At 42.2% G+C, this 24,604-nt stretch overlaps 1 protein-coding gene across 5 annotated transcripts in view; it reads left to right on the top strand.

Annotated features, from left to right (window-relative positions):
* Positions 1-24,604, top strand: part of rtel1 (regulator of telomere elongation helicase 1) — a 27,841-nt gene continuing 3,237 nt past the window's right edge. For 2 of the 5 annotated variants that reach the window (XM_037772250.1, XM_037772255.1), the window contains exons 1-30: positions 3-354; positions 1,626-1,824; positions 3,190-3,283; positions 4,559-4,640; positions 5,110-5,170; positions 5,470-5,545; positions 8,229-8,313; positions 8,835-8,900; positions 9,950-10,106; positions 10,209-10,247; positions 10,385-10,460; positions 12,252-12,349; positions 12,890-12,945; positions 14,134-14,205; positions 14,320-14,401; positions 14,746-14,878; positions 15,895-16,008; positions 16,471-16,511; positions 16,767-16,852; positions 17,002-17,079; positions 17,255-17,332; positions 17,716-17,862; positions 17,979-18,094; positions 19,373-19,496; positions 19,655-19,820; positions 21,385-21,542; positions 21,848-21,943; positions 22,420-22,630; positions 23,046-23,183; positions 24,014-24,145. In XM_037772250.1, coding sequence (XP_037628178.1) covers positions 253-354; positions 1,626-1,824; positions 3,190-3,283; positions 4,559-4,640; positions 5,110-5,170; positions 5,470-5,545; positions 8,229-8,313; positions 8,835-8,900; positions 9,950-10,106; positions 10,209-10,247; positions 10,385-10,460; positions 12,252-12,349; positions 12,890-12,945; positions 14,134-14,205; positions 14,320-14,401; positions 14,746-14,878; positions 15,895-16,008; positions 16,471-16,511; positions 16,767-16,852; positions 17,002-17,079; positions 17,255-17,332; positions 17,716-17,862; positions 17,979-18,094; positions 19,373-19,496; positions 19,655-19,820; positions 21,385-21,542; positions 21,848-21,943; positions 22,420-22,630; positions 23,046-23,183; positions 24,014-24,145 — 3,163 coding nt within the window. In that variant the 5' untranslated portion in view covers positions 3-252. Of the gene's footprint in view, positions 355-1,625; positions 1,825-3,189; positions 3,284-4,558; positions 4,641-5,109; positions 5,171-5,469; positions 5,546-8,228; positions 8,314-8,834; positions 8,901-9,949; positions 10,107-10,208; positions 10,248-10,384; positions 10,461-12,251; positions 12,350-12,889; positions 12,946-14,133; positions 14,206-14,319; positions 14,402-14,745; positions 14,879-15,894; positions 16,009-16,470; positions 16,512-16,766; positions 16,853-17,001; positions 17,080-17,254; positions 17,333-17,715; positions 17,863-17,978; positions 18,095-19,372; positions 19,497-19,654; positions 19,821-21,384; positions 21,543-21,847; positions 21,944-22,419; positions 22,631-23,045; positions 23,184-24,013; positions 24,146-24,604 lie in introns of all 5 variants that reach the window. The other 3 variants (XM_037772254.1, XM_037772253.1, XM_037772251.1) reach the window with 3 other exon arrangements.

Below are 24,604 nucleotides of genomic sequence, written 5' to 3' on the forward strand. Positions count from 1 at the left end.
GCGCACTGGACTGAAAGCGGAAAGCTGGCGGCAAGTTTAGCAGGCTGATCAGACTCATGTCCAGTGTTCAGTGAGTGGTGCAGGTCTGCGGTAACGTTGACAACTTAGCACTGCGGCCAAAGCATTCAGTATTATCTGGTAACTTCACCACTTAAGTGTTTGACAATTAAGCTGGAGCTACGAAGCCTTTGACGTGTGTGCGTAACTTTTAGTTAGTTAATGCAGCTGCTGGTTTGAGCTCAGAGACTCACGATGACGTCACTCACTCTGGACGGAGTCACTGTGAAGTTCCCTTTCCCTCCATATGACTGTCAGAAGGACTACATGAGCAAAGTGATTGAGTGTCTGCAGAAGGTAATGTAATGAGTACTGTCATGGGTTATTATACCCGTTTCTGTAACGTTTCTCAGGTGGAAATCATTCACTGTATTGGTGTAACGTTAACGTTACAGTTACTCTGTATGGACAGAGAGTTACATCATCTTGTACATTGTGTGATAGACGTATGATGGTGCTGCCTTTTCCAATCAACTCTGGATAACTTTTTTTTTAAAGTCTTTACTCCCATAATAATATTCCACTCAAACAAACTCCATATGCAAAGTTTGATATTTTATATCAATAACAGCAGCTTGGTGGATCAACAGGTGGCAGAATGATAAAGATTTTGATTTGTGAAACATCTTCCTTGTTCTGTCAGGAGTTAAAGGTCCCATATTATAAAAAAGTGAGATTTTCATGTTTTTTTTATTATAAAGCAGGCTTAAGTCCTATATAAATACTGTGAAAGTATCGAAACGCTCAATCCATAGGGAAATACACACAGCCCGTATTCAGAAACTCTGCATTTGAAACAAGCTGTTGGGATTTCTGTCCATTCGTGATGTCACAAATATACAATATTTAGACCCTTTACACAGATTTAAACGTAAACATTCTAAATGAGTCCCAGTTTATTTCCTGGTTGCAGTGTATGTGAATAACATCAGCTGACAGGAAGTACACATGGACCCAAGCTGTTGCCTGGCAACGCAATTCTGTTGCAATTCCATCAAAATGCGCTAAAACGGAGCATTTCAGACAGAGGGTAAATACAGGCATATTCAGGCTGACAGTATGGGGAAAATAAAGTTTTTTTTTAATATTACAGCATGTAAACATGTTCTAGTAGAAACACAAAATACAAGTATGAACCTGAAAATGAGAACGATATGGGACCTTTAAACATCCATCTGATAAGCAAGAACACATCACAGAGTTTGGCAGATGCTCTCTCCAAAGATGAAACCAGTGTACATAGAGGCTCAGACTCAGTCAGTACTTTATTTCATTTGCAAAGATATGTGCCCTTTCAAAGTAGTACTATGATGTTGATGTTACAGGGACTGATAAATGCAAATGCATACATTTACATAAAACAAGTACATTTTTTTACACAGATTGTATGCACATTTTGATTTGGTTTTTTTTATTATTTGTTCGCAATATATTGCATTGCTTACAGTATCGCAATATATCACAATATATTGAATCGTAAGCCCCTGTATCATGATAACGTATCGTATCGCCAGATTCTTGCCAATGCACACAGCCCATAAGTGTACATGTCTGCCTGTTTGTTTCAGAAGGTGAATGGGGTTCTGGAGAGTCCCACAGGCACCGGTAAAACTCTGTGCCTTCTGTGTGCCACCCTGGCCTGGAGAGAGAACTTCAAGGACACGATCTCTGCCCGCAAAATAACAGAGAGGCTAGGCGGGGAGGAGATGTTCCCAAACACACCCCTGTCATCTTGGGGGACGGCTGCTACAGACGGGGACACGCCAAGTATGTTCATATCATATCACATCATCACATCATGTGGGGAAAAGAGGTTTTAAAAAAAAAAAAAACCTTGTAAACCACAGGAATATTCCGAACTGCACTCCCTCTCTACATTTTCAGTTTCATTCGTGTGAACTGCACGGATGAAATTATGAATACCCAGCAAAACACTTGACAGACAGCATGTGAGCAAATAGGACAGGAGTCCCAACTGAACATGTTGTCATTCTATGCTCGTGGCACTGTCGAACATTATAAAATACGCAGAAGAATTTGCTAATAAATGATGAAATTAATCACTGTGAGAAGTGGGGCAAGTTTACCTCACACTCATGATGGTCATTCAGAAGGCTTCAATGGCAAAAAGGGGGTTTTAAATCCATCAGTGATACAACTCACTGCTGTTCTTCAGTAGTGTCACCGCTCCCTCTGTGCAGCAGGTGCCAGTTATAACCAGGCATTTTAAACAGTCTATCTGTAAATGCTTTATCCTGCCAGGTCTGAGTAAAGCCATAATAAACAGTTATGTCTGTCATTGCTGGGTGCTTTAACGCTGCACTACATCAAAGGGACACAGTTGGTCATTCCATTATACTCCATCTATACTTCCATTATAGAGAAACAACAGCTGACCCATAGAAATAGAATGGACATTTCCATTCAAATCAATGTAGCAGGATGGTCAGAGCTGCGGACAATTTTATGTGTACCGTTGCCATTGCAACCATTGTCGCAGGCGAACTTGCATATAAACTAGGGTTGTCCATGAAGAATCACAAAAAAGCACCACTTCATATCTTGTGTTTACCAGAGATGTGCTCATAAGATTCTGGGAAATAAGTCATTCGGCATAAAAAACGACAAAAGAAATCTTAGTCAGCTACGACCAAAACGACCGATTAGTCGACTAATCGACTTGAGAGTCGACCCTACTATAAACCGAGTTACAGCAGGTGATAGACTCACTAATGCCAGTGTGACGTATAAAACGACAGCATCGCCTTCTTGTGTGTGTGATCGTGTAGTCCTGCCATGCCGGCTGTCCCTTTTTACAAGTAAGTAAGAAAGAAAGTAGGATTTGGCCTTAACAGACGTTCATTCAGCTCTGTGACTACCTCCGCTCAGAGTAAAAATGCGTGCCATACTTTACGGCCCCACTGACGTGTGTTGTCACCATAACAACTAACAACAATCACCATTTTCTTTTGACCTAGTCAAAATACCACGGTAAACACTTCAGAGTCCGTTCTATTCCTATTCTGATTCTGTGAGCTTACCGACCACTACATCTCTATGGTACTCATGTAACTCTGAAATATAATAATATGAAATATAATGTAATTATTGTGTATTGTTATTGTTTCTCAGCCTACTACACCGATGTTCCCAAGATCATATACGCATCCAGGACACACACTCAGCTGGCACAGGTTATCAGTGAGTTAAAGAACACTTCATACAGGTAAACTATGTCATTTCTAAACAGTACAAGATGTTAGAAAATGTACTTTGATCACGCATGATGAATGTTGATGTGCATGGTGGTTTCTCATGGAATCTATCTTACTATTGTCAGGGTCGGCTCAGATAACTTTAGAAACAACATTTTAGACCAGTATGAGACATTTAAACACTGAAAATCTGGATGTTAATCAGCTTTAACACAATTAACCACACCAAATTCTGTTCTCAAATTAACACTTTAAAGTTTTTAGCTTAGTAAGCTTTTCCAAATATTTTAGCTTAGTAAGCTTTTCCAAATATTTTAGCTTAGTAAGCTTTTCCAAATATTTTAGCTTAGTAAGCTTTTCCAAATATTTATCAGCATCGGCATACATTAGATCCACAGCACTTACAGTATCTGAAAAGAAAATCTGTCACTTTTAAGCTTGTTCGCTTGTATCTCCTGTTATTTCCTTCTTCCAAACCAGTGGTGAAGAACATCAGGAGCAAATGTCAGGAGATGAGTTTTCATTAAAACTAAATTATGAATGGTGTGTTAAATGCATGCCAAATTAATCGGAGCACACAAGGTCAAAACTGCCTTCTAAGTTACCCTGTGACTGGTTGCTAACAAACAATGTAGCATTTAAAAGGCTGTTTTTTAAACTGAGTCCAGTGCAACGCTCACTCCACATAAAACGTACCGGACTACATTACATCACTTTAAGCAAACTTCACGGAAAACAATGAGGGCAAACAGCTTCACCGATATCTTTCAACCCAATATTCTGTGGTCAAGCTCTGCTAAAAACACAAAAACACAGAATCCGTCAGCACGTAAGGGTATCGTTCTCTACCGAGCCTGTCTGTAACCGGTAGGCTACCGACAATGTTGCCTCGTTCATGGACTCACGGCGGACGCTGCAGAATGAATATAGGGGAAACACTGGAGTGGATATTTGGTGTTATTTTTGGCATTAGAAACAGATAACTGTACATGCCAGGCCTGTACAATTATATTATAGGGGAAAAACTGCCGATACTGTTATTTGGATGATCTACTGATCTTTAAACACCTTAAAAATGTTTGACATTGACTTAAAGGCTTAAAGTTTCTCTGCAGATGCAGCTAAATAATCAGAGGCCTTCTGTCAATGCAGTACCTTTTCCTCATGTACAACACAGATGAGCTGAGTTTTAGGCCATTTCTGGTAAACCCATATCTCAATGTAACCCTAATGTCTCTCTCTCTCTCTCTCTCTCTCTTTCTCTCTTTCTCTCTCTGCTCATTCAGGCCAAAGGTTTGTGTGCTGGGATCAAGAGAGCAGCTGTGTATCAACCCTGAAGTGATGCGTCAGGAGAGTCACCACGTCAAGGTAAGCAAATTTCAACACTGGTGTGTTCATGCTGTAAGTGTCTTAAAATGGTGTCAGCTTAACTGTCTTAAAAGATGCCGACACCCCCCCCAACTCCTCAAAATGTTCTCCCAGTTCATACATCAGACCGGCAATACGTCATCCAGAGTAGGCTGTCATGGCCATGCAAAATAATTATTGGACATGTGTATAAAACAAAATTTTGTTCAACAAGAAATGAATGCATACAAACTTGTCAAAATTAAAGTCCAAACACACGTCAAATTGCACTGACATCTATGGGATCTTCGGTTTTTCTATCCCCTAAAAAGGGCCGCGGCCTTGACTTTTTGCAAATTACCCATATGTGCCGGTCTGATGTGTTGTCGATGTTTTCAAGCTCAAGTGTTGTTGAGATTCTAAGCACCAACAGTGAGCTGGGAGAACATTTTGTGAATTTGGGGTATCCATGCAATTGCCTGTTTTTCAGATCCATATGTGCAGATCAAAAGTGTCCACCAGGTCATGTGTCTTCTACAATAACTTTGAAGGTAATGTTTTTAACACAACATACAGTAGATATCAGTGAGGCAACACAAAATGACTATAATGAGCAGATGGGATGGACTACCTCAGACGACATCCATGTAGCAGAATTACACGGAACATTTAAACATCAATATCATGACCACAGTAAGATCACTGGATCATCACACAGCTGTGGGTGCTGTTTTTCCAGCAGTGATGGGGTTAACGTGTTTAGAACTTTTGGCAATGACATAACATCTGTTTGTTAAACACTACTCGTTTCCCCTTTTACAAGTCCTAATTTTCATCTCTTCTTCCTCAGAGAAGAGCACTGACAAAGACTTGGTGAATTCTATCCATGACGTGGAAGACTTGGTCAAATTCGGCAACAAACATAGGTGGGATTTATGTATTCACCTACTTGTCTGTCCCTGTTCAGACCTGGTATTAACATGCGTCCCGAGTGATCCGATCACAAGTGGACAGCTTAAGTACGTCTGTTCACACCTGGCATTAACAATGCGTCTCCACATGCGTCCTGAGTGACCACTTGTGATCGGATCTCGCTTCCCCGCTCTATATGCAAATAAAAACGTAGTAAACACGTGGCTAATAAAGCAGACGTTGTGACGTAATATTACAGGAATTTCAGTAGTAATATCCAACATATTTGTGTATTTGGGTACATTTTATAATCATCAAAATAAAAGGTTATTGTACCGGCGGTCCCCGTGGGCCTCCGCACACGCCGTCGGCACCGCTGCCTTTGCCAGGCAACGGCGGGGTACAGAGCTTCAGAGAGCCGGGGATGAGAGAGAGCGAGCGGGCGGGCGGGTGTCAGCTCGGTGCAAAACAGCGGAACAAAAACACTGACACATCTCCGACAGTATGATAATAATGCACTTCCTGTGCCTAGTGTGATAGTCTGTAGAGTATTTAGCTTATAGATGAGATATATTTTAATAAAATACAGTTGTACCAACAGAATACAGTAGAGCACAAAAGGCGTTTCCATGCTGTGAGGCTGACGAGCGCTCACGTCTGCCTGTCTATTCACCTGAGGACGCAGAGACCCGCTGATCCCAACGGGACGTCAGTTGAGTAGGCGGTCCTTAATGTGGCCCAGGACACATTCGCGTACGCACTACTAAATGAATGTGGCCATATGTGGCCCAGACCACCTCTGAATGTGGTCTGAAAGATCCGATCTCAATGCGTCTTGAGTGCGTTCACACCTGTACTTAGAGCTGTCCACTTGTGATCCGATCACTGAGGACGCATGTTAATATCAGGTCTGAACAGGGCCTGTGTTTCACTAATAGGGAAGTCCAATGAAACAGCTGATGCATGGTATTTGCTGAATAGTTGTGTGTGGAGTGTAGGGCTGCAACTAATGATTGTTTTCATTATTGATTTATCTGCCGATTAGGGGCGCCGGTTAGCTCACCGGGTAGAGCGGGCGCCCCATGTATCAAATAGGCGAGTCCTTGCTGCAGCGGCCCAGGGTTCGAATCTGACCTGTGGCCGTTTCTGCATTGTCATCCCCTCTCTCTCCCCATTTCACCACTATCACTATCACTCTCAATAAAAGGCATAAAAAAGCCCCAAAAAATGATCAAAAAAAAATTCAAAGATTTATCTGCCGATTATTTTCTCAATCAGTCGTTTGGACTGTATGTCAGAAAATACTGAAAGTATCACAGTTTCCTAAACCCAACTTGAGCTCCTTAAATAACTTGTTTAATCCAACAAATCCCAAAGAATCCGTTTCTGATTTGTAACTGGTTCTAAATTATTATGTAAATATTTTTAGGGTTCTTGTTTCGGTTCTTGAAGAAACCAGGGAGAGACATTAGCGGGTCGGTTGGTTTTGGTGCCATTTATTGTCGCGAGTGCCGCCCTGTCTCTCTCCTCCTCTGCTTTCTGTCGGTGTTTGCACACACAGAGTGGACAGCAGAGCATAAACATGCAGAAAAACAATCTTTTCAACTGTTTTGTCCATTCACCTCTGGTGTGTATGAGCCATAGTACACTAATTAGGCTAATAGCTAATTGTTATGGACAATCTAAAATGAAAGTTGTCTATATATAACTGTTAAGCCTAATTTGCAATGCATCTATAAATTTAGCACATTCTTGTAGACTGTCTGGCTGAGACGGCAGCCCCTCCTCCCTCTACCAGCGCTACCTGCCAGGCAGTGAATCCCCATCAGACAGGATGAATCACAGTGACTGATTTCTCTGTTCTTTATTCTTAGTGTTTTAATGTCAGGAATATTATTTGTCAGGGGTGTAAGAAAATATTGATACTCATGAGTATAGCGGGATTATGTTGTGCAGTACTGTATCGATTCTCCAAAACGCTGTATTGATTTTTTTATTAACCTCTTAAAAATCCTGACTGCTATTCCATCTTTTGGAGGTTGTAGCAGGCGTGGAGTAAAGTTACTGGCATCATATGAAACTAGAAAAACCTAAGAAATCCATTGGTACCAACCCTATCATACTAGCTTGTCGGGAAGGAGGTTAAATAGCGCTCCAAACTTACGCCAAATGTTGGCAAGTAAAAACTGGAATGGCGATTTTCACAGGGGTCCCTTGACCTCTGACCTTAAGATGTGTGAATGTAAATGGGTTCTATGGGTACCCACGAGTCTCCTTTTACAGACATGCCCACTTTATGATAATCACATGCAGTTTGGGGCAAAAAATATGTAGTTTTTTGCATGCAGTATATAATTATTGTTTTTGCCTATTCGAAACTGGTGTGAATCTAAAAAAAAATCGCAATATATTGAATCGTTACCTCTGTATCATGATGCGTATCGTATCACCAGATTCTTGCCAATACACACCCCTATTATTCGTTTTATTTAGATTTTACGAGTTTATACAGTATAGTGACTTTGCTGTTGTAAATATTGCTGTTGCTGCTCTAGAAGCAATATTCTGACATTATGTCCTTTGTGCTTGCACCTTCATCGTCAAAGACCAGTTTCCCTCCAGGGATAGTAGAATGAATCCTAGTTTTTTGCATGCAGTATGTACATTTCAGTTCAAAGTTGACATTTTTTTCTGCAGGGCGTGTCCTTACTACATCTCCCGTTCCTTGAAGCAGCAAGCAGATATCATTTTTATGCCGTACAACTACCTGCTGGATCCGAAGGTGAGCTGCCTCACAGATTGCTGTGAATCAAGAGACGGAGCTTATTTCCTGCTTTAGTACTTTAAAGTAACTAGACATTGTGAATAAACTTCAAAGATCAGGTGACATCTGTTATCACCTTCAGTTGGAAAATAAGACACAAACACAACAAGGGCATGCTGTCCACTTCTGGTAATAATAACAAATTCTTGATAAGTCATGTCTGACAGTGATCAAACTAACGCTGGATTTATCGTCCTCCGTCTGTCTCGTAGGAATAGATTCATAGTTTAGCGTAGGACTTTACCTGTTGACTCTAGTAGTACCACCACAACTCAAGATGTCTCGTACATTATAAGACCACACTGAGCATAAGTGTCCTAAATTAGACCTTATCTGTCAGCACTGATAAAGATATTGCATGTATAGAAGGGTTTGCTTGATGATGATTTGCACTGCATTATAAAGTACTTTGATAATTGGCCCTCTCACTACATATCCAAATAAATGCTGGTATTTTGTTCTTTCCCTTTATTCCACAGAGCCGCAGAGCGCACAATATCGAGCTTAACGGAGCTGTGGTCATCTTTGATGAAGCTCACAATGTGGTAAGACTCTGTCCTGGGATGTAGTTGCTCTGAATGACCACACTGGAAGGTGATTAAACCTCCAAATGGAGATAACGGCACAAACTTTCTCAAAGACATTCATTATGTTGCACTCAATTGTGCACACAGAAAGTGACAACTGGTTGTAAGAAGGATGGGAAAAAAAGAGCTTGTGGGACAAGGTGAAACCCCGCCAAACTGCCCATATACATGAATATACAACTCAAATTTAGCATATAGCCATCACATAAGAAAAATGAGTAGCCATTATCATGAGGCTTGCAGGACTAGTTAGCATCAACATTTATCATATATTCCTTTGTTTAATTTAATTCCAACCTTGGTAATGAAGTGATATTTTTCACCGGTTGTCCATGTTAGGTCAGATAATCCTTTATTATATGTTGATGTAAAGTGTCCCAGCAGCAGAAGGACCTGTGGTGTCTCTCTTTCACACACCGGAGGTGAAGCAGCCTGTCACTGAAAGAGCTATTTAACAACACACGGGGGGAATCGGCGCCTTTTGTAGTCCATCTTCAGAACATTTTAGTTTCACTACGGCAGACGTGCGTCACTAACATCCGCCGCCGTTGCATCATATTTACGGAGCCTAGTGAAAGTGCAGTCGGATTCTCTTAACACCCCGGTTGTCTTTTCCTTAGTCCTTCTGAATTCTCCTTCACATCTTTCCTTGACCTCATGATGTTTTCCATCGAGGTTAAGGAAAAGTGGTTAGGAAAAGACGTTAGGACGAAATTTTTTGACTTTTCGACCGTAGCCAGAAACAAAAGGGACAGACTACAGCAAGAGAGGAGGGTTAAATACAGTACATGAACACAAATACAATACATTTCAACACCACTAGGTGTCTCTAAAGCAACATAAAACAATTTGTGGGGGCAGAACAGCACACCACTGGAGTGGAGTTACAAACCGTACAAATCTGATGATGTAGTGTTTAATTTTACTGGGGGGTTGCAGACTCTTGAGCCCGTAAGAGTCTCAGAGGGGGGCAGAATGCCACCTGATGATGTTTCTGTGGTCTGCAGGAGAAGACATGTGAAGAATCCACATCATTTGACCTGTCTCCCTATGATGTAACCTCAGCCATTAATGCTGTGGACAAGCTGCTGGTGGAGCAGGCTAGAGAAGCCAGCCATGGAGACTCTGTCACTGAAGACTTCAATGTAGCATCCCTCAACACTGGTCAGAATGCCTATGAGGTTGCACACAATGTCATCAAATCAAATCTATCCTTACAGTACATGTACGTAAATTTCAGCACGTCATTTTTTTTGTTTGTTTCAGGTTTAAAAATAGATCTAGAGACCATCGCTAAAATCAAACGTAAGTATTCTTAAAGCTATGAAGAAGATAATTAAGCCTTGTTTGAACACTTACCGCTACTATCTCATGGACAAGACTTGGTCATTAGTCAATGTCCTGTGGGATTTTTTACAAACTGCTTTTGTCTGCTTTGACAGAGATACTTCTGGATCTGGAAGCTGCCATTGATTCCTATGAAGTTCCGAGTGAAAAAGGCATCACAAAACCTGGAATGTGAGTGAAAGTGTGGTAGTGGATCGCAAGGTTTTTGCTCTACTAACAGCTTTGTGTGTGTCAATGGATCAGTCCTTCAGTCTAACCCTTCTTCTAAAACAAATGTTCTCATTTACTGGTGAGGTTCTCTGTCAGCATGGTGTCGCCTGCCTCTTATAAATTCTTTGTACTGAACAATAAACTAAAAGACATGGATTATGATGTAAAATAGGACATGAAATGAAGTAAGAAAGGCTTCATATTTCTAGACGTATATTGTAATTAGATTTGGCGGCGTGTGTTATCTCATTCTGGGGCCCGTCTGTGTGGAGTTTGCATGTTCTCCCCGTGTTAACGTGGGTTTTCTCCGGGTTCTCCGGCTTCCTCCCACAGTCCAAAGACATGCAGGTTAGGTTCATTGTTGACTCTAAATTGCCAATAGGTGTGAATGTGAGCGTGAATGGTTGTCTGTCTCTATGTGTCAGCCCTGTGATAGTCTGGCGACCTGTACATGGTGTACCCCGCCTTCGCCCAATGTCAGCTGGGATCAGCTTAAGAAATTATATGAATAGGATAAGTGTTTACAGATGGATGGATGGATGTTATCTCATTTCATCTGTGTGATGCTAGGGTAAGGAGTGACTTTATTTTACACAATTGTGTAAGGCCCTGTTCAGACCTGGTATTAACATGCGTCCTCAGTGAGTACAGTTGTGAACGCACTCAAGACGCATTGAGGACGCTTTGAGATCTGATCTCTCAGACCACATTCAGAGGTGGTCTGGGCCACATATGGCCACATTCATTTAGTAGTGTGTACGCGAATGTGTCCTGGGCCACATTAAGGACCACCTATCAACTGACGTCCTGCTGGGATCAGCGGGTCTCTGCGTCCTCAGGTGAACAGACAGACAGGCGAGCGCTCGTCTGCCTCGCAGCATGGGAACGTCTTCTGTGCTCTACTGTATTCTGTCGGTACAACTGTGTTTTATTAAAATATATCTTATCTATAGGCTACATATCTTCAGACTAGGCACAGGAAGTGCATTATTATCATACTGTCGGAGATGTGTTGGTGTTTTTATTCCGCTGCTTTGCGCGGAGCTGACACCCATCCGCTCGCTCGCTCTCTCTCATCCCCGGCTCTCTGAAGCTCTATACCCCGCTGTTGTCTGGCAAAGGTAGCAGTGCCGACGGCGCAGAGGTCTCCGGGGACCGCCGGTACAATAACCTTAAATTTTGATGTTATAAAAATGTTAATAAAATGTACCCGAATTTACGAATATGTAGGATATTACTACTGACATTCATATAATATTACATCACAACGTCTGCTGTATTAGCCACGTGTTTACTACGTGTTTATTATTTTACATATAGAGCGGGGAGGTGAGATCGAATCACAAGTGGTCACTGGAGACACACTTGGAGACGCATTCTAATGCCAGGTGTGAACAGACGTATTTAAAGCTGTCCACTTGTGATCCGATCACTGAGGACGCATGTTAATACCAGGTCTGAACAGGGCCTAAGAGGCTGCTGGTTCTAAAACATGCTACTTCAGCCTCCAGACTGTGGTCTGCAAGGCACAGGCGAGACTCCCGTACTGCTCCAGGGCCAAGCTAACTTGGGGTTAACTCCTGTCACTGGAATTTAGTTTCTGGTAAAAAATATGAAACGAACTGTGAACATAATCAACACAAATTGAAATGATTACAATAAGACTCCAGTGGATATCTTCCTTTTGACTTTGCCGCACAAAGTTAGTTGAATATGGATTTTTGAAAACGACGCGTCTTCTGTCCGTCTTAGCTTCATCTATGAGCTGTTGGAGAGAGCCCACCTGACCTACAAAAGCAAGACGGCTGTGTTTGAAGCTCTGGAGCAGATCACTGGACACTTATCAGGACGTCAGTATGACTTCACTTCTTCATATCTTTTAACACGTCACTTAATTTACATTATATTTTGGGGGCAGCAGCAGCTCAGTCCGTGGGGACTTGGCTTGGGAACCGGAGGGTCGCCGCTTCAAGTCCCCGCACGGACCAAATCCGGAGTGTGGACTTGTAGCTGGAGAGGTGCCAGTTCGTCTCCTGGGCACTGCCGAGGTGACCTTGAGCAAGGCACCGAAACCCCCAAACTGCTCCCCGGGCACTGTATAGTAGCTGGCTGCCCACTGCTCCTAATACTAGGATGGGTTAAATGCAGAATTTTCACTACATTGTGCTGGGCTATGTACAATCGTGTGTGTCAATAAATGCTGCTTTACATGTTCTGCTGTCCACCATGTGATGTAGATTTTGTAGATGGTATCTCATTTCCCTTCATACCACATATACAAGGGATGTAATAGATGACACCGGCTGCTGGTTTCATCATACAGACCCTGTTACAAAACAGAAGGATATATGTGTAGTAATTTGTATAATGTCTGACACATTTCTCATCAGAGCCAGGAATATTCCAGAACACAGGTGGACTGCAGAAGCTGGCTAATATCATACAGGTATGATACAAGTTAAAGGAATCGTTTCTAGAATACACTTTGTTTACACTCTTTATTCCTGAGATTGAGCTGTTCAGCTGTATATCAGCCTCGTGTCAGGATGTGGTTAGCCTAGCTTAGCATAAAGACTGGAAGCAGGGGGGAAACGGCTAGCCTGGCTCTGTCCAAAGGTATAAAATACACCTAAAGTCACGGATTAACATGTTTTATTTGTTTGTTTAATCTACAGAAGCACAAAGAGAACTGTAACAGTTTATGGTTTTAAGGGGAAGTTACAATGATCAGCCATAACATTATGACCACCTGCCTAATATTGAGTAGGTCCCCCTTTTGCCTGCCAAAACAGCCCTGACCCGTCGAGGCCTGGACTCCACTAGACCTCTGAAGGTCTGCTGTGGTATCTGGCACCAAGCCGTCAGTAGCAGATCCTTTAAGTCCTGTAAGTTGCGAGGTGGGGCCTCCATGGATCGCACATGTTTGTCCAGCACATCTCACAGATGCTCGATTGGATTGAGATCTGGAGAATTTGGAGGCAGAGTCAACACCTCAAACTCGTCACCATCCACATGATGTAAAAGAAAACGTGATTCATCAGACCGGGCCACTTTCTTCCGTTGCTCCGTGGTCCAGTTCTGATGCTTACGTGCCCATTGTAGGCGCTTTTGGCGGTGGACACCGGTCAGCACGGGTCACCCTGACCGGTCTGCGGCTACCCAGCCCCATACACAACAAACTGCGATGCGCTGTGTGTTCTGACACCTTTCTATTTGAAGCAGCATTCACTTTTTCAGCAATCTGAGCTACCGTAGCTCTTCTATTGGCTCAGAGAACACGGGCCAGCCTTCACTCCCCACGTGCATCAATGAGCCTCGGGTCTGACCCTGTCGCCGGTTCGACTCTATCTGACAACCTGCACTATAGCCAGAGAGACTGCACAGAAGTACGAAGAGATTGAGTTGTTAGATGGATATTGATCTTCTCATCTCACTCGTTGGGGAGAAAACAAATAAGCATATTTTCCCCAAAATGTCGACAATAGATTATCAGGTTTGCTGCTGTACATTGCACCTGACACATTTTTACCAAATTGATAGAATACATCATTGATCCATTGCATTAATTAGCAGCTAGTAAGTCAGTTTACTGCAGCAGCAACAATAATTCTTCCTTTCTTTCCTTTTCTTGTAGCTGGTGTTCTGTGGTGAACCAACAGAAGAGGACAAACAAAAGCTGATGGAGTCCAACACGGCTCATTTTAAGGTGCATGTTCACTAAAAGCTCTGAGTGGCCATATGGAAATGATTGTGCATCTCCACACACTTGTTAGTTATGTTTACAGTGATGCCAGCTGTCATATCTGTCTGTTTGGCTCAGGTTCATATCCATCGAGACACCAGTTATCAAAAGAAAACACAGAGCACTGATGTGTGGGCTTCATCTTCATCAAAGAAACAAGGTAATAATAAACAGCCTGTGACATACTGGCTTACAGTGTGCACACAGTTACAGCTGTGGAATCATTGAGCCCCTTATTCAGTCTTCATTTCAGACACGGAGTTAGAAAAGTTAGATCTGAATATCATTATTTTTTCTATTTGTGTAGAGTGTCAAATGAAATCTACCCCAAGACTAAACACTAAATGTAATGTCCTCTATTTAACTAGTGTCAAAATGAATTAATGACCATATCGCCATGACATATTGACATAAGTTTTAGTTTAGTTTGTCGGAAGTTTCTCTGCCCATACTCTGAGTAAACCTGGTTTAATGGGCCTTATGTGTTTTCTTTGCACCTCGTAGGCAACATTCTGAGTTACTGGTGCTTCTCTCCTGGCTACAGCATGCAGGATCTGGTGAATCAAGGTGTTCGCTGCATCATTCTGACCAGTGGTACCCTCTCTCCCCTGTCCTCATTCACCTCTGAGATGAGGATGTAAGTTTCCCGTCGCTCCTCAAAGCTCATTTTACCTACAGAGGTGCACATACGAGTGGTAGATTTGCCCTAAAACACTGTAAACTACCGCTACTGCTGTCAGTCACAGTCTCTTTTCAAAGAAGAGTAACATATTAGGGCTGTGTATTAGCAAGAATCTGACGATACGTATCATGATACAGGGGTTACGATTGAATATATTGCGATACTGTAAGTAGTGGTATTTTTGTTTTTAAATCGAATTTTAGGAAAACTGTCATAGTATAAAGAACATACTGCCATAGGCATAAAATCTGAGTAAAAAAGTTGACTTTTTTTATACATTCAGAACAGTGGGATCTGCATTTGTATTTATTACAGTCCCAACATCCAACATCATAGCACTACATTCAGAGGGCACATATGCTGAGAGGGCACATCTCTTTGCAAATTAAATAAAGTATTGACTCAACTGTAAACTATTAATTAAAAATAGTGTTTTTGAGAATCGATACAGTATCGCAAAACATCATATCGCGATATTCGATTTTTTTTCTCGATATTTTCTTACACCCCTATAACGTATGTGACTATGAATCCATCTGACTGCTAAAGATGGTACGTAATCCCTGGAATTCCTCTGTCTGTGGCGGCCAGGAAGAATTAAACACAACTCCCCACAGTTTTCTGTTTTTATATGTCTTGATAAGGGGATGTCGCCCAGATCGGCATGAAAAGACATCGGGTCCCATTTTTGTGGAGGCAAAATGACCAGCGCAAGCAGCGCTCAGTTTGGTATTTTCCTGAGCATGATATTTGCTTTGCCAGTCTGTATGGTATTTTGGTGCACAGATGGGACGATAGGGCCATCCAAGTGAGGCAGCACAAAGCGAGTCATTGGTATTTTGGTACTTTGCGCTGAGAGTAGACGTCTCAGATCAGCGTGCCACGTTGGTGATTTTATCAACAAACTAAATACTTGGAGAAAGAATAATGCCTCTTGATCCCAATGTGCGTTGTTCTTGCTGTTGATGTAGCAAATTCCCAGTGAGCCTGGAGAACGGCCACGTGATTGAGCGGGACCAGATCTTCGTCGGCATCATTGAGCGAGGCCCAGACGGGGTGCAGTTAAGTTCAGCATTTGATAGAAGGTTCGTATTCTGTTCTACAGACAAGCTTCTACACTTTTATCAACGAGTAGTTAACAAACAAGTGACATACGCCAACCGCAGTACCACGCTGTGAATCTTTTTTTGTTTGTATTGGTACAAGCGAAGTCACATGACTCACGAGTTACTAATATATTGGGCAGATTGTTTGTTGTATAGTTTGATATTCTGACGTGAGAATATAAGTCTTACAAAACAAATTTCTCCTCCTTTCTTTTGATTTGTTTTGCTGAGCTTTCTAAACCCATTCCTGTCTTTTACATAGAAATATCCATCTCCTTATATCCAAACCATGTCGTACTGTATGTGTACATCTGGCACACCGTCCTGACGTGACTCTGCCTTTGGAGCAGTGATTTTAATAGTAAAATAGTACTCTGTAGATAGTTTACCGTCTGGCTGTGACAATGTAAATGAAACTAATAATCTTCCCATCTGTGACAGGTTTGTTCCAGAAAACATGGCATCTTTAGGCAACACTGTTGGTAAGATCAAACAATATAGACATGTTTTTATTCAGACATGTTTCTGAAGTCATGTTTTTCTCAGCATCATTGTTTGTTGGTAACTAAACGGAACTCATTATTTCACCAGAAAATGTCCTATTTGAACAGAGGAGGCTCATTAGCTTTCTCCCAGCGTTTTTAATTGTGCCTGTAGTGTGAGATTCTTTTGTCATTTCTCGATCAATCTTTCTCGATCATCACATGAATGTGTTGCTTGCTGTGTTCTCTCCTCAGCCAACCTGAGCCGTGTGGTTCCCCATGGTCTTTTAGTGTTTTTTCCCTCCTTCCCTTTAATGGGAAAAACCCTGGACTTCTGGAGAGTAAGTGGAAATTCAGCAGGATCATCTGTAGGAAAACTTCTCATTATATTATATAGCATTGTTGTTGATGTATTTATTATTAAATGATTTCTGAATTGAGCGTTGCCATGTAAGATCAGACTCAGTGTTTGTGTGTGTTCTTCCACCAGGCTAACGGACATGCAGATCGCATTGAGAACGTGAAGCCCATGTTTGTTGAACCTAAAGGAAAGGGAACCTTTACTGAGGTGAGTGTGGTTTTATTAATTACCTACATGCATGACTTTGAAACCTCCATCTGGACAATTTATAGGTTCCTTCAAAGAAACCTGGCACAAACTAAAACATTGGTAACATGTATGTAAAGGGCTTGTCAGTGTGAGAACTGATAACAATTAACCTCGTCTCTCTGTCTGTTCTCAGATCATTGACGGATATTACAACAAAGTCAATGATCCAGCATCCAAAGGGGGGTCCTTCTTTGCTGTGTGTCGAGGAAAGGTGAGGTTACTGTCTGTCCATTCCTATAATGTTATCAGCCATATTTATTACCATTTAAATGTATTCTTAACGTTCAGGTTTCCATACCACATGACCATATTTAAGAATAGAAATGTGTACAATAAGATTTGTCCATCTTTTTTCTCGTTGCCGCCGTTAAGCTCTATTGTTCTCTTTGTCTCTGACCATCTTTGTGCCAGCATCAACTGCAATTGAAAGCTGTTATATCTCAGTTAGTCTCTTACTTTAACACGAGATGTGAATGAATGAAAAAGGTCCGTCAGTATTCAACTTCATTCGAAAAAAGCAAGAGTGTCCCTCCTACTAAGTTTACACAAATGCTTCCCTCTCACAGCATTTCTATAAATGTCTTCCTGTGCCAGGCTAGCGAGGGACTGGATTTTGCAGACACCTTTGGTCGGGGTGTCATCATCACTGGCCTTCCTTTCCCTCCAAAGATGGACCCTCGAGTCATCCTGAAGATGCAGTTCTTGGATGAGATGTGTCGAAAGAAAACTCCTGGGATGAAGGTGAGCGGAAACTGCTTACTGAGTTTCACTGAAAAGGCTTGATGTTGTTTTAGTGGCTCAATCTTATCGTGGTTGTTCTTATTTCTGTCTCTGTCTTCTTGTGTGTGTGTGTACAGTACCTGTCTGGGCAGGAATGGTACAAACAGCAGGCTTTCAGAGCTGTGAACCAGGCCATCGGTAGAGTCATTCGCCACAAGGAGGACTATGGAGCCATCTTGCTGTGTGATCAGAGGTCAGTCATCTGTAACCAGTCATGTCATGACAAGAGAACCACTCTTAAGAGCAGATGTTCTTAAGAAGTGATTTAAGAGACCCATCCATCCATCCATCTGCAACCACTTATCCCGTTAGGGGTCGCGGGGGGGCTGGAGCCGATCCCAGCCGACATTGGGCGAAGGCAGGGTACACCCTGGACAGGTCGCCAGTCCATCGCAAGGCTGACACATAGAGACAGACAACCATTCACGCTCACATTCACACCTACGGGCAATTTTAGAGTCCACAATTAACCTAACCTGCATGTCTTTGGACTGTGGGAGGAAACCGGAGTACCCGGAGAAAACCCACGCTAACACGGGGAGAACATGCAAACTCCACACAGAAGGGTCCCAAGCCGGATTCGAACCTGCAACCCTCTAGCTGTGAGGCGCCAGTGCTAACCACTGCACCACCGTGCAGCCCCGATTTAAGAGACCTGAAACATGAAATAAGGCGAATAATCGATCAACGGACAATTAATCTGCAACTATATTGATTATCATTGAATCTTTTCAGTCATTTATTCACGCAAAACATTGCCAATCATTCACTAGTAGCACTCAATTGTGATGATTTGCTGCTTTTCTCTGTTTTACATCCTAGTAACAGCTGGAAATCTTTTGGTTTTGGACTGTTGGTCAGACAAAACAAGAAATTTGAAGACATCGTGTTGGGACTATAAAGACTAGCAGGTTTTGCCACCCACTGCTGAATAAATAACCCGGGCAAAACAGCAGTATTTGGGGGAGATTTCTTTTTTTGCCCACACATTCCCAACTGAAAGCAGAATCAAAATATTTCCAAGAAGTAGAACTATGAAAATCATCCTTGAGCTCCGCTGTCAATGAAAAAATCATAACTGAATTCAAAATGTAATATATTAATTTGGAAAAAACACATGAAATAAAGATTAACTACTAAAGTGAACTGATAATAGAAGTCAGATTTAAGCAAACAGTGGAAAAAGAATCCTGGTTCAGACCCTTTTCACAGCAGACAGTGTGACTGGATAGCAGCTTTCATTCATCCGTTCCTGCCTCCTAAATGCCCACTTCTTTCAAACTCCACATTTCCAGTTTGTAACGCAAGCTTTCTGTTAAACATTTTAAGTCTCAAGCCCAAGCCGAGGTAACAATGTGATGAAGAAGGTGGATGATTTAGATAAATAACGTGTTTTAGAATAACTTGACTGGATATTAAAATAACATGATGTAGATTAACATGATGTAGATTAACGAGACTTTTCCCACAGGTTTAGAAGCTCTGATGCCAGGGCTCAGCTTCCATCATGGGTCAGGCCTTATGTGCATCTGTATGGCAGCTTTGGGAATGTAATCCGTGACCTCTCTCAGTTCTTCAGGGTTGCACAGAAATTGGTAGGTTCTAGCATACACAGAACACAAACATGCTACAAGTCCTTGTATTAACTATTTAGTTGATCCTGGTTGTGTGTTGGCTCTGCATTATGGAAGTTGATTCCAGTTTAATTTGTCAGCTTGTACTGACTGTTTGCGGTTGTGTTTGAATGTGCCAGAGGCCTGTGGTAGAGAAGAAGGCTGCAGCAGAGAGCTGTGGGACAGTGTGTTTACCAGACACTCAGTCCTCTGCCATCACTTCCTGCTCATCCTCCCAAAGCTCCCATACCCAGAAGGCCAAGGTGCTGGACGCCCACCTCCCCAGCCTGAAGAGGAGGAGACTCAGTGAGTACAAACTTAAAGGCAGTGTTTCCACGCCCTTCTTTAAATCCACAGAGGAAAGTAGGCTTTGGCGGTATTACGATATACCAGATGCTCCGCTTCCTACGATGCTGTGATGATGTGATGTATTGTAGTCCACAGTACGCGCCACCAGAGGTCGGTATGGTGTAACAGGCAGCTGAGCTCAGAAAGATGGCGACTGAGTGTTTTGGGTTTAGTCTTCTTCAAACTACAAAAGCAGTTTTTTAGCCCAATGATTTTATTCAACTACCAGTCTGCCACCACCACCCGCATATCATCTCCGTTCAGCCCACTGGTGTGTCGACATCGTCGGTAGGGCTGGGACGATACACTTATCTCCCGATTCAATACTATCACGATACTTGGGTGCCGATTCGTATTGCGATTCGATATTGCGATTTATTGCAATTTTTGTTAACTTATTTAACACTAGACCATGGGAAAAAGAGGAATCACACACTTCTAGGGACTTTTGCTTTGGAAAATATCTAAATTATTACTGTAAACATTTTTGATTTTCAGCATGTATGTAGTCTGAGATGTCCTGAAGTCAAATATATCAGTCATTGTCAGGAATCATTTATTACATTTGTTTCCCAGCAACCCAAAAATCAAAGAACAAAGACATTTCCCTCAAAAATTAGTGATATTTTCTTTTTAATTTATAAGGGGACTGTTTTAATAATGTTTTATACTCCTGGTGAATATAATCCAATCAATCTTATTTCTATATATGTATTTTGTATATACAGTTCCCTTTGTTAAAACCGGACATCCGTTGCTAACTCTCTCGTCAGCTCCGTTCTCTTTATACATCCATGGTCAGCTCCATCGGGGCCGTTTGAATGCATTTAACGTAAATGACAGTATATGGGTGCTCTACAGTTGTAGCGTCCATTTGACCACGGAGATGAGAGTGACGGCTGGCTTGACCGCACGTTACCGCGATACGATAACGTTTCCTGTCCGTGACAGAGTTAGCATGCAGCTTTAGCCGTGATGTCTAGCTCTGCTTTTCCTGCAATGTGTAAAACCCAAAGTGTTTCCATACTTTACTGGATGTGTAGTGTTTACCACGTTGGATTGAATGTGTGAGGGTGCAGGTCGTATCCACGCAGGCCCTCCGCTGTTTTCTACTTTCTCGTTTCGGCTCGCTGCGGTTTGTTTTGGTTGAAGGATACGGAGCGGATATGACGTCACGTTACTCACACTACAACAATAAAAGCGGTAACTTCCTTCTACCTCTGCATTGACTCAAATTAAGCGAATATATCGATTTTGGCATTAAAAAATTGATTTCAAAATCGTTAAAAATGACAGCGTAACATTAGCGAGTGTGCGATGGAGAGACAGAAAGAGGGAGTGAGCGAGTATGAAGTTATCAGTAGTGTTATAGCTTTGGAATAAGCGGGGCAGCGTGTGTTCAGTTTAGGCTATTATCGCGGTGAAATGTCAGGAAGCTATGAAAAAACAGATACTGCCCAAGCCTAGAAGAAAGGCTAGTCCTTCATTGATTTGTTACCTGCTGTCTGGTGTTTGTGATCAGATGAACACGCTGGAGCCAATGGGATGGCCAAGATCTGTATTGAGTATGAGTGTGAGGTGCAAGAGAGTCAGAGGAGACCCGCCAACCTGCTGGATGCTCTGGAGCGAGGGGACCATTGCAGTGGAGAGGACGATGACGCCGTTGTGGGAGAAGAGAAGGTAGCTTGTTTCCTGTGAGACACTGTGGTCTGTCCAACTAGGCTTCAGACATGTTCTAGTTTGTACATGTCACAAAGAGAGGCTTTGTGGAAAAGAGAAGACCTGTGTACACAACAGCCAATTTACTGTGGTAAATGTCTGGAACAGTCCCATTTGCAGTGAGAATCCTACTGTGTATAATAGCCAATGTGTGAAGTGGGTCAGTACATCTATTACTGATGTGTGTTATGCCATGAAACAACAATGGTTTAGTATTTCCAAGAGGACTGTACTCACCTGTTCCATTTAACATTTTTCTTTTGAAGGCAAACCATTTGTCCACACTGTCTCTTCAATGTGACAAGAGGATGGATGATGAATTGCGGGGAGGAAAACGGAAAATCAAATTGGTCCTAGAACAGGTACATATTACATTGAAAAACACTAAGCACTATATTTTGGTGTTGTTAGATTTGCTGTTTTTTTAGATGCTTTACACCACTAAGAGCCTCCACTGGGGCTGCCGCGGTGTTGCTGTGCACTCAGAGCTCCACACCCAATACACAGTTATGTACTTTGAGCCTAAAAAGATGCTTTGGGTGGCAGTTACACACAGAAAGCCCGAGTGAAGTGGCTGGTACAGACAGCTACACTGAGTAAACTCTAAAAGTGTCAGTCTAACAAGTTAAAACTGCATCCGTTTTAGACGGAAGGGTGTTGACATCCGTCTGTGGTGGTGTAACAGTGTAGTGTTAAAGACAGGACCAACTAAGTGCATGGTTGCTGTTGATTTTGTGATATTCATGGTGTTGCAGGTATCTTTTGTTGGATTTTTATTTCTATAAAAAGTATTTTTCATTGCAAATATAAGCAGTGCAGTGTATTTTTCTCCTCCAAGAAATCGCGGTTGCCGGAGGAGGTCTCTGGGGAAGGAACATCCAGCAGAGTTAAGAATATCCTGGCGGAGATGAAGAAGTCACTGAGTCGGTGCAACTTTGACCGCATCATACAGGCTCTGCAGACCTACAAGAAGGCTGACAACCTGGACGTCCTGCTGACTGAGACAGCTGTCTTAACTGAGGACACTAATACTCACAGTCTGCTCCGGGGTAAGCCTTCTGCTTTGGTGAACTGCGAGGTATTTTAGGCAACCTGCACATATATACTTACACTCATTTGTAAGCAACGGATGAGTCTAACCATCAATGCGTAGGGGGCAGCCCTAGTGTGCACTGTATTTATTATACCCCCGCGACAACGTAGTTGGGGGTACATAGCGCTCCGAGTATCCATTTCTGTAGTATAGTGTGAAGTTAATTCAGTTTACTGTCTGTTTCAAATGGTGTAAGTTTAATAAACCCATTTTGTTTCCTATGATACTCAAGTAATCAGGATCTAATATTGCACAAAATAATAGTGATGATATGTATTAGTACTTGTTTTTGCCTGACCATCCAGACGGTGTGTGTTTGTCTTCCCATGTTAAGTTTGCCACTATTTGATAACGCAGCCTCTGTGTCACAGGCCTCTACCAGTTTATTCGCCCACATCATAAAATGAGGTTTGATGAGAAATGCCAGGAGCTGACTGGGCGGGGCTGCGGATACAAACCTAATCACTCACTGTCTGCCGACGAGAAGAAAGCACTGATGCTCCAGAGCGGTATGAAACATCCCAACCCAACACTGCACTCTTCGTTATATGTTAGAAATGTTTCTGACTATCGGCAAATATGTTTTAATAGTCTGTAGATTCTTTTTTTCAAATCATGTGAGTCTATAAAGTTGGTGAAAAATGGACATTACTCCCTGAAGTCAGTAATGACATCTTCAGATTGCTTCTTTTGTCCGACCAACAGTCCAAAACCCCAAAAAGATATTGAATTTATAATGATAATATTTTGTTTACAATGATATAAGACAGGGAACAACAGAAAATCCTCACATTGGTGAAATTGGCAGGTGAACTAGAATCATGGGCAGAAATATGTGTCACTAGAATCATGAAGTTTATTGGATTTCTGTCCCAAACTAATATATTCAGTTTGAAATGATGCTCTTCAGATTCAGATAAATTAAGTTTGGGGACAGTTTTCCATCATGACAAAGAGGATTCAGCAGGCAGAGACTGGCCCTACTATTTCTGTTTGCTTCATATTTGTTTTGTGTCTATCTAAATCTGCCCCCTTGTTAAGATCCTTGAATCTCTGGTTGACGACTATGTGCTTATTTTGACTATAGATGTATTCTCAGGGCACAGCAGTCAGGTTTTAGACCACGACATACTGTAGTACAATCTCCGCCACTACACTTGTGTTGAAATGATATCGTACATTCTCCAGACAAGAAACAGCACCGGGCAAATGAACATGGCAAAATATGGAGGGCTTATCTCATCTGTGTTCACGGCATCCTGTTGACACAAGAGTTAACTAACAGTTAGTTGACAGTAGGAAAGGACGACAAAATCTCTTATGTTCTGTTTTCTTAAAGCTACAGCCAGTCTGCCTGCTGTGGGTCTAACCTCCTCCAGTTGGACGTCTACCTGCAGTCAGCTAAATACACAGCAGCTCAACAAAGGAGGACAGCACCTAAACCAGCAAGGAATAAGAGAACCTCAGACTGGTAGGTCATAACATCCTTTGGTGGTTCTGCCTTGCACCGTCTCTTTGTAATGGCCTTCTTACAAGCTGCCTAGAAGGCTTTCAGCAGATATATCTGTCGTCTCTTAACACATACTGGTCCTTTTTTATCGTTGTGTAGAGAGCATTCTAACTTGCTGCTTTATGCCTGGTATTTTTCACTGCCTGTAGTTAAGAACAAGCGTAATAAGATGGTGAATATGTCTAGCAAGATAGCTTGTCAACAATAACACAGTTGGACACTGCTTTGTGAGTCCCGAGCGGTGAGGAAAGGGCGGGGAAATCCTCAGTGATGTATCACAACCTCTCTATGGTGAATATGAGTTGTTGCCGGAGGGACGGAGGTACAGTGTGCCGCTTTTGCGGACTACCCGTGTCAAGAAATCCTTCATACTTTGCAGTATAGCTCAGTTAAACAAATCTGGGTGGTATGAGGTGTGTG

Source organism: Sebastes umbrosus, chromosome 6 (genome assembly GCF_015220745.1).
Source record: "Sebastes umbrosus isolate fSebUmb1 chromosome 6, fSebUmb1.pri, whole genome shotgun sequence".
Lineage (NCBI taxonomy): Eukaryota > Metazoa > Chordata > Actinopteri > Perciformes > Sebastidae > Sebastes > Sebastes umbrosus.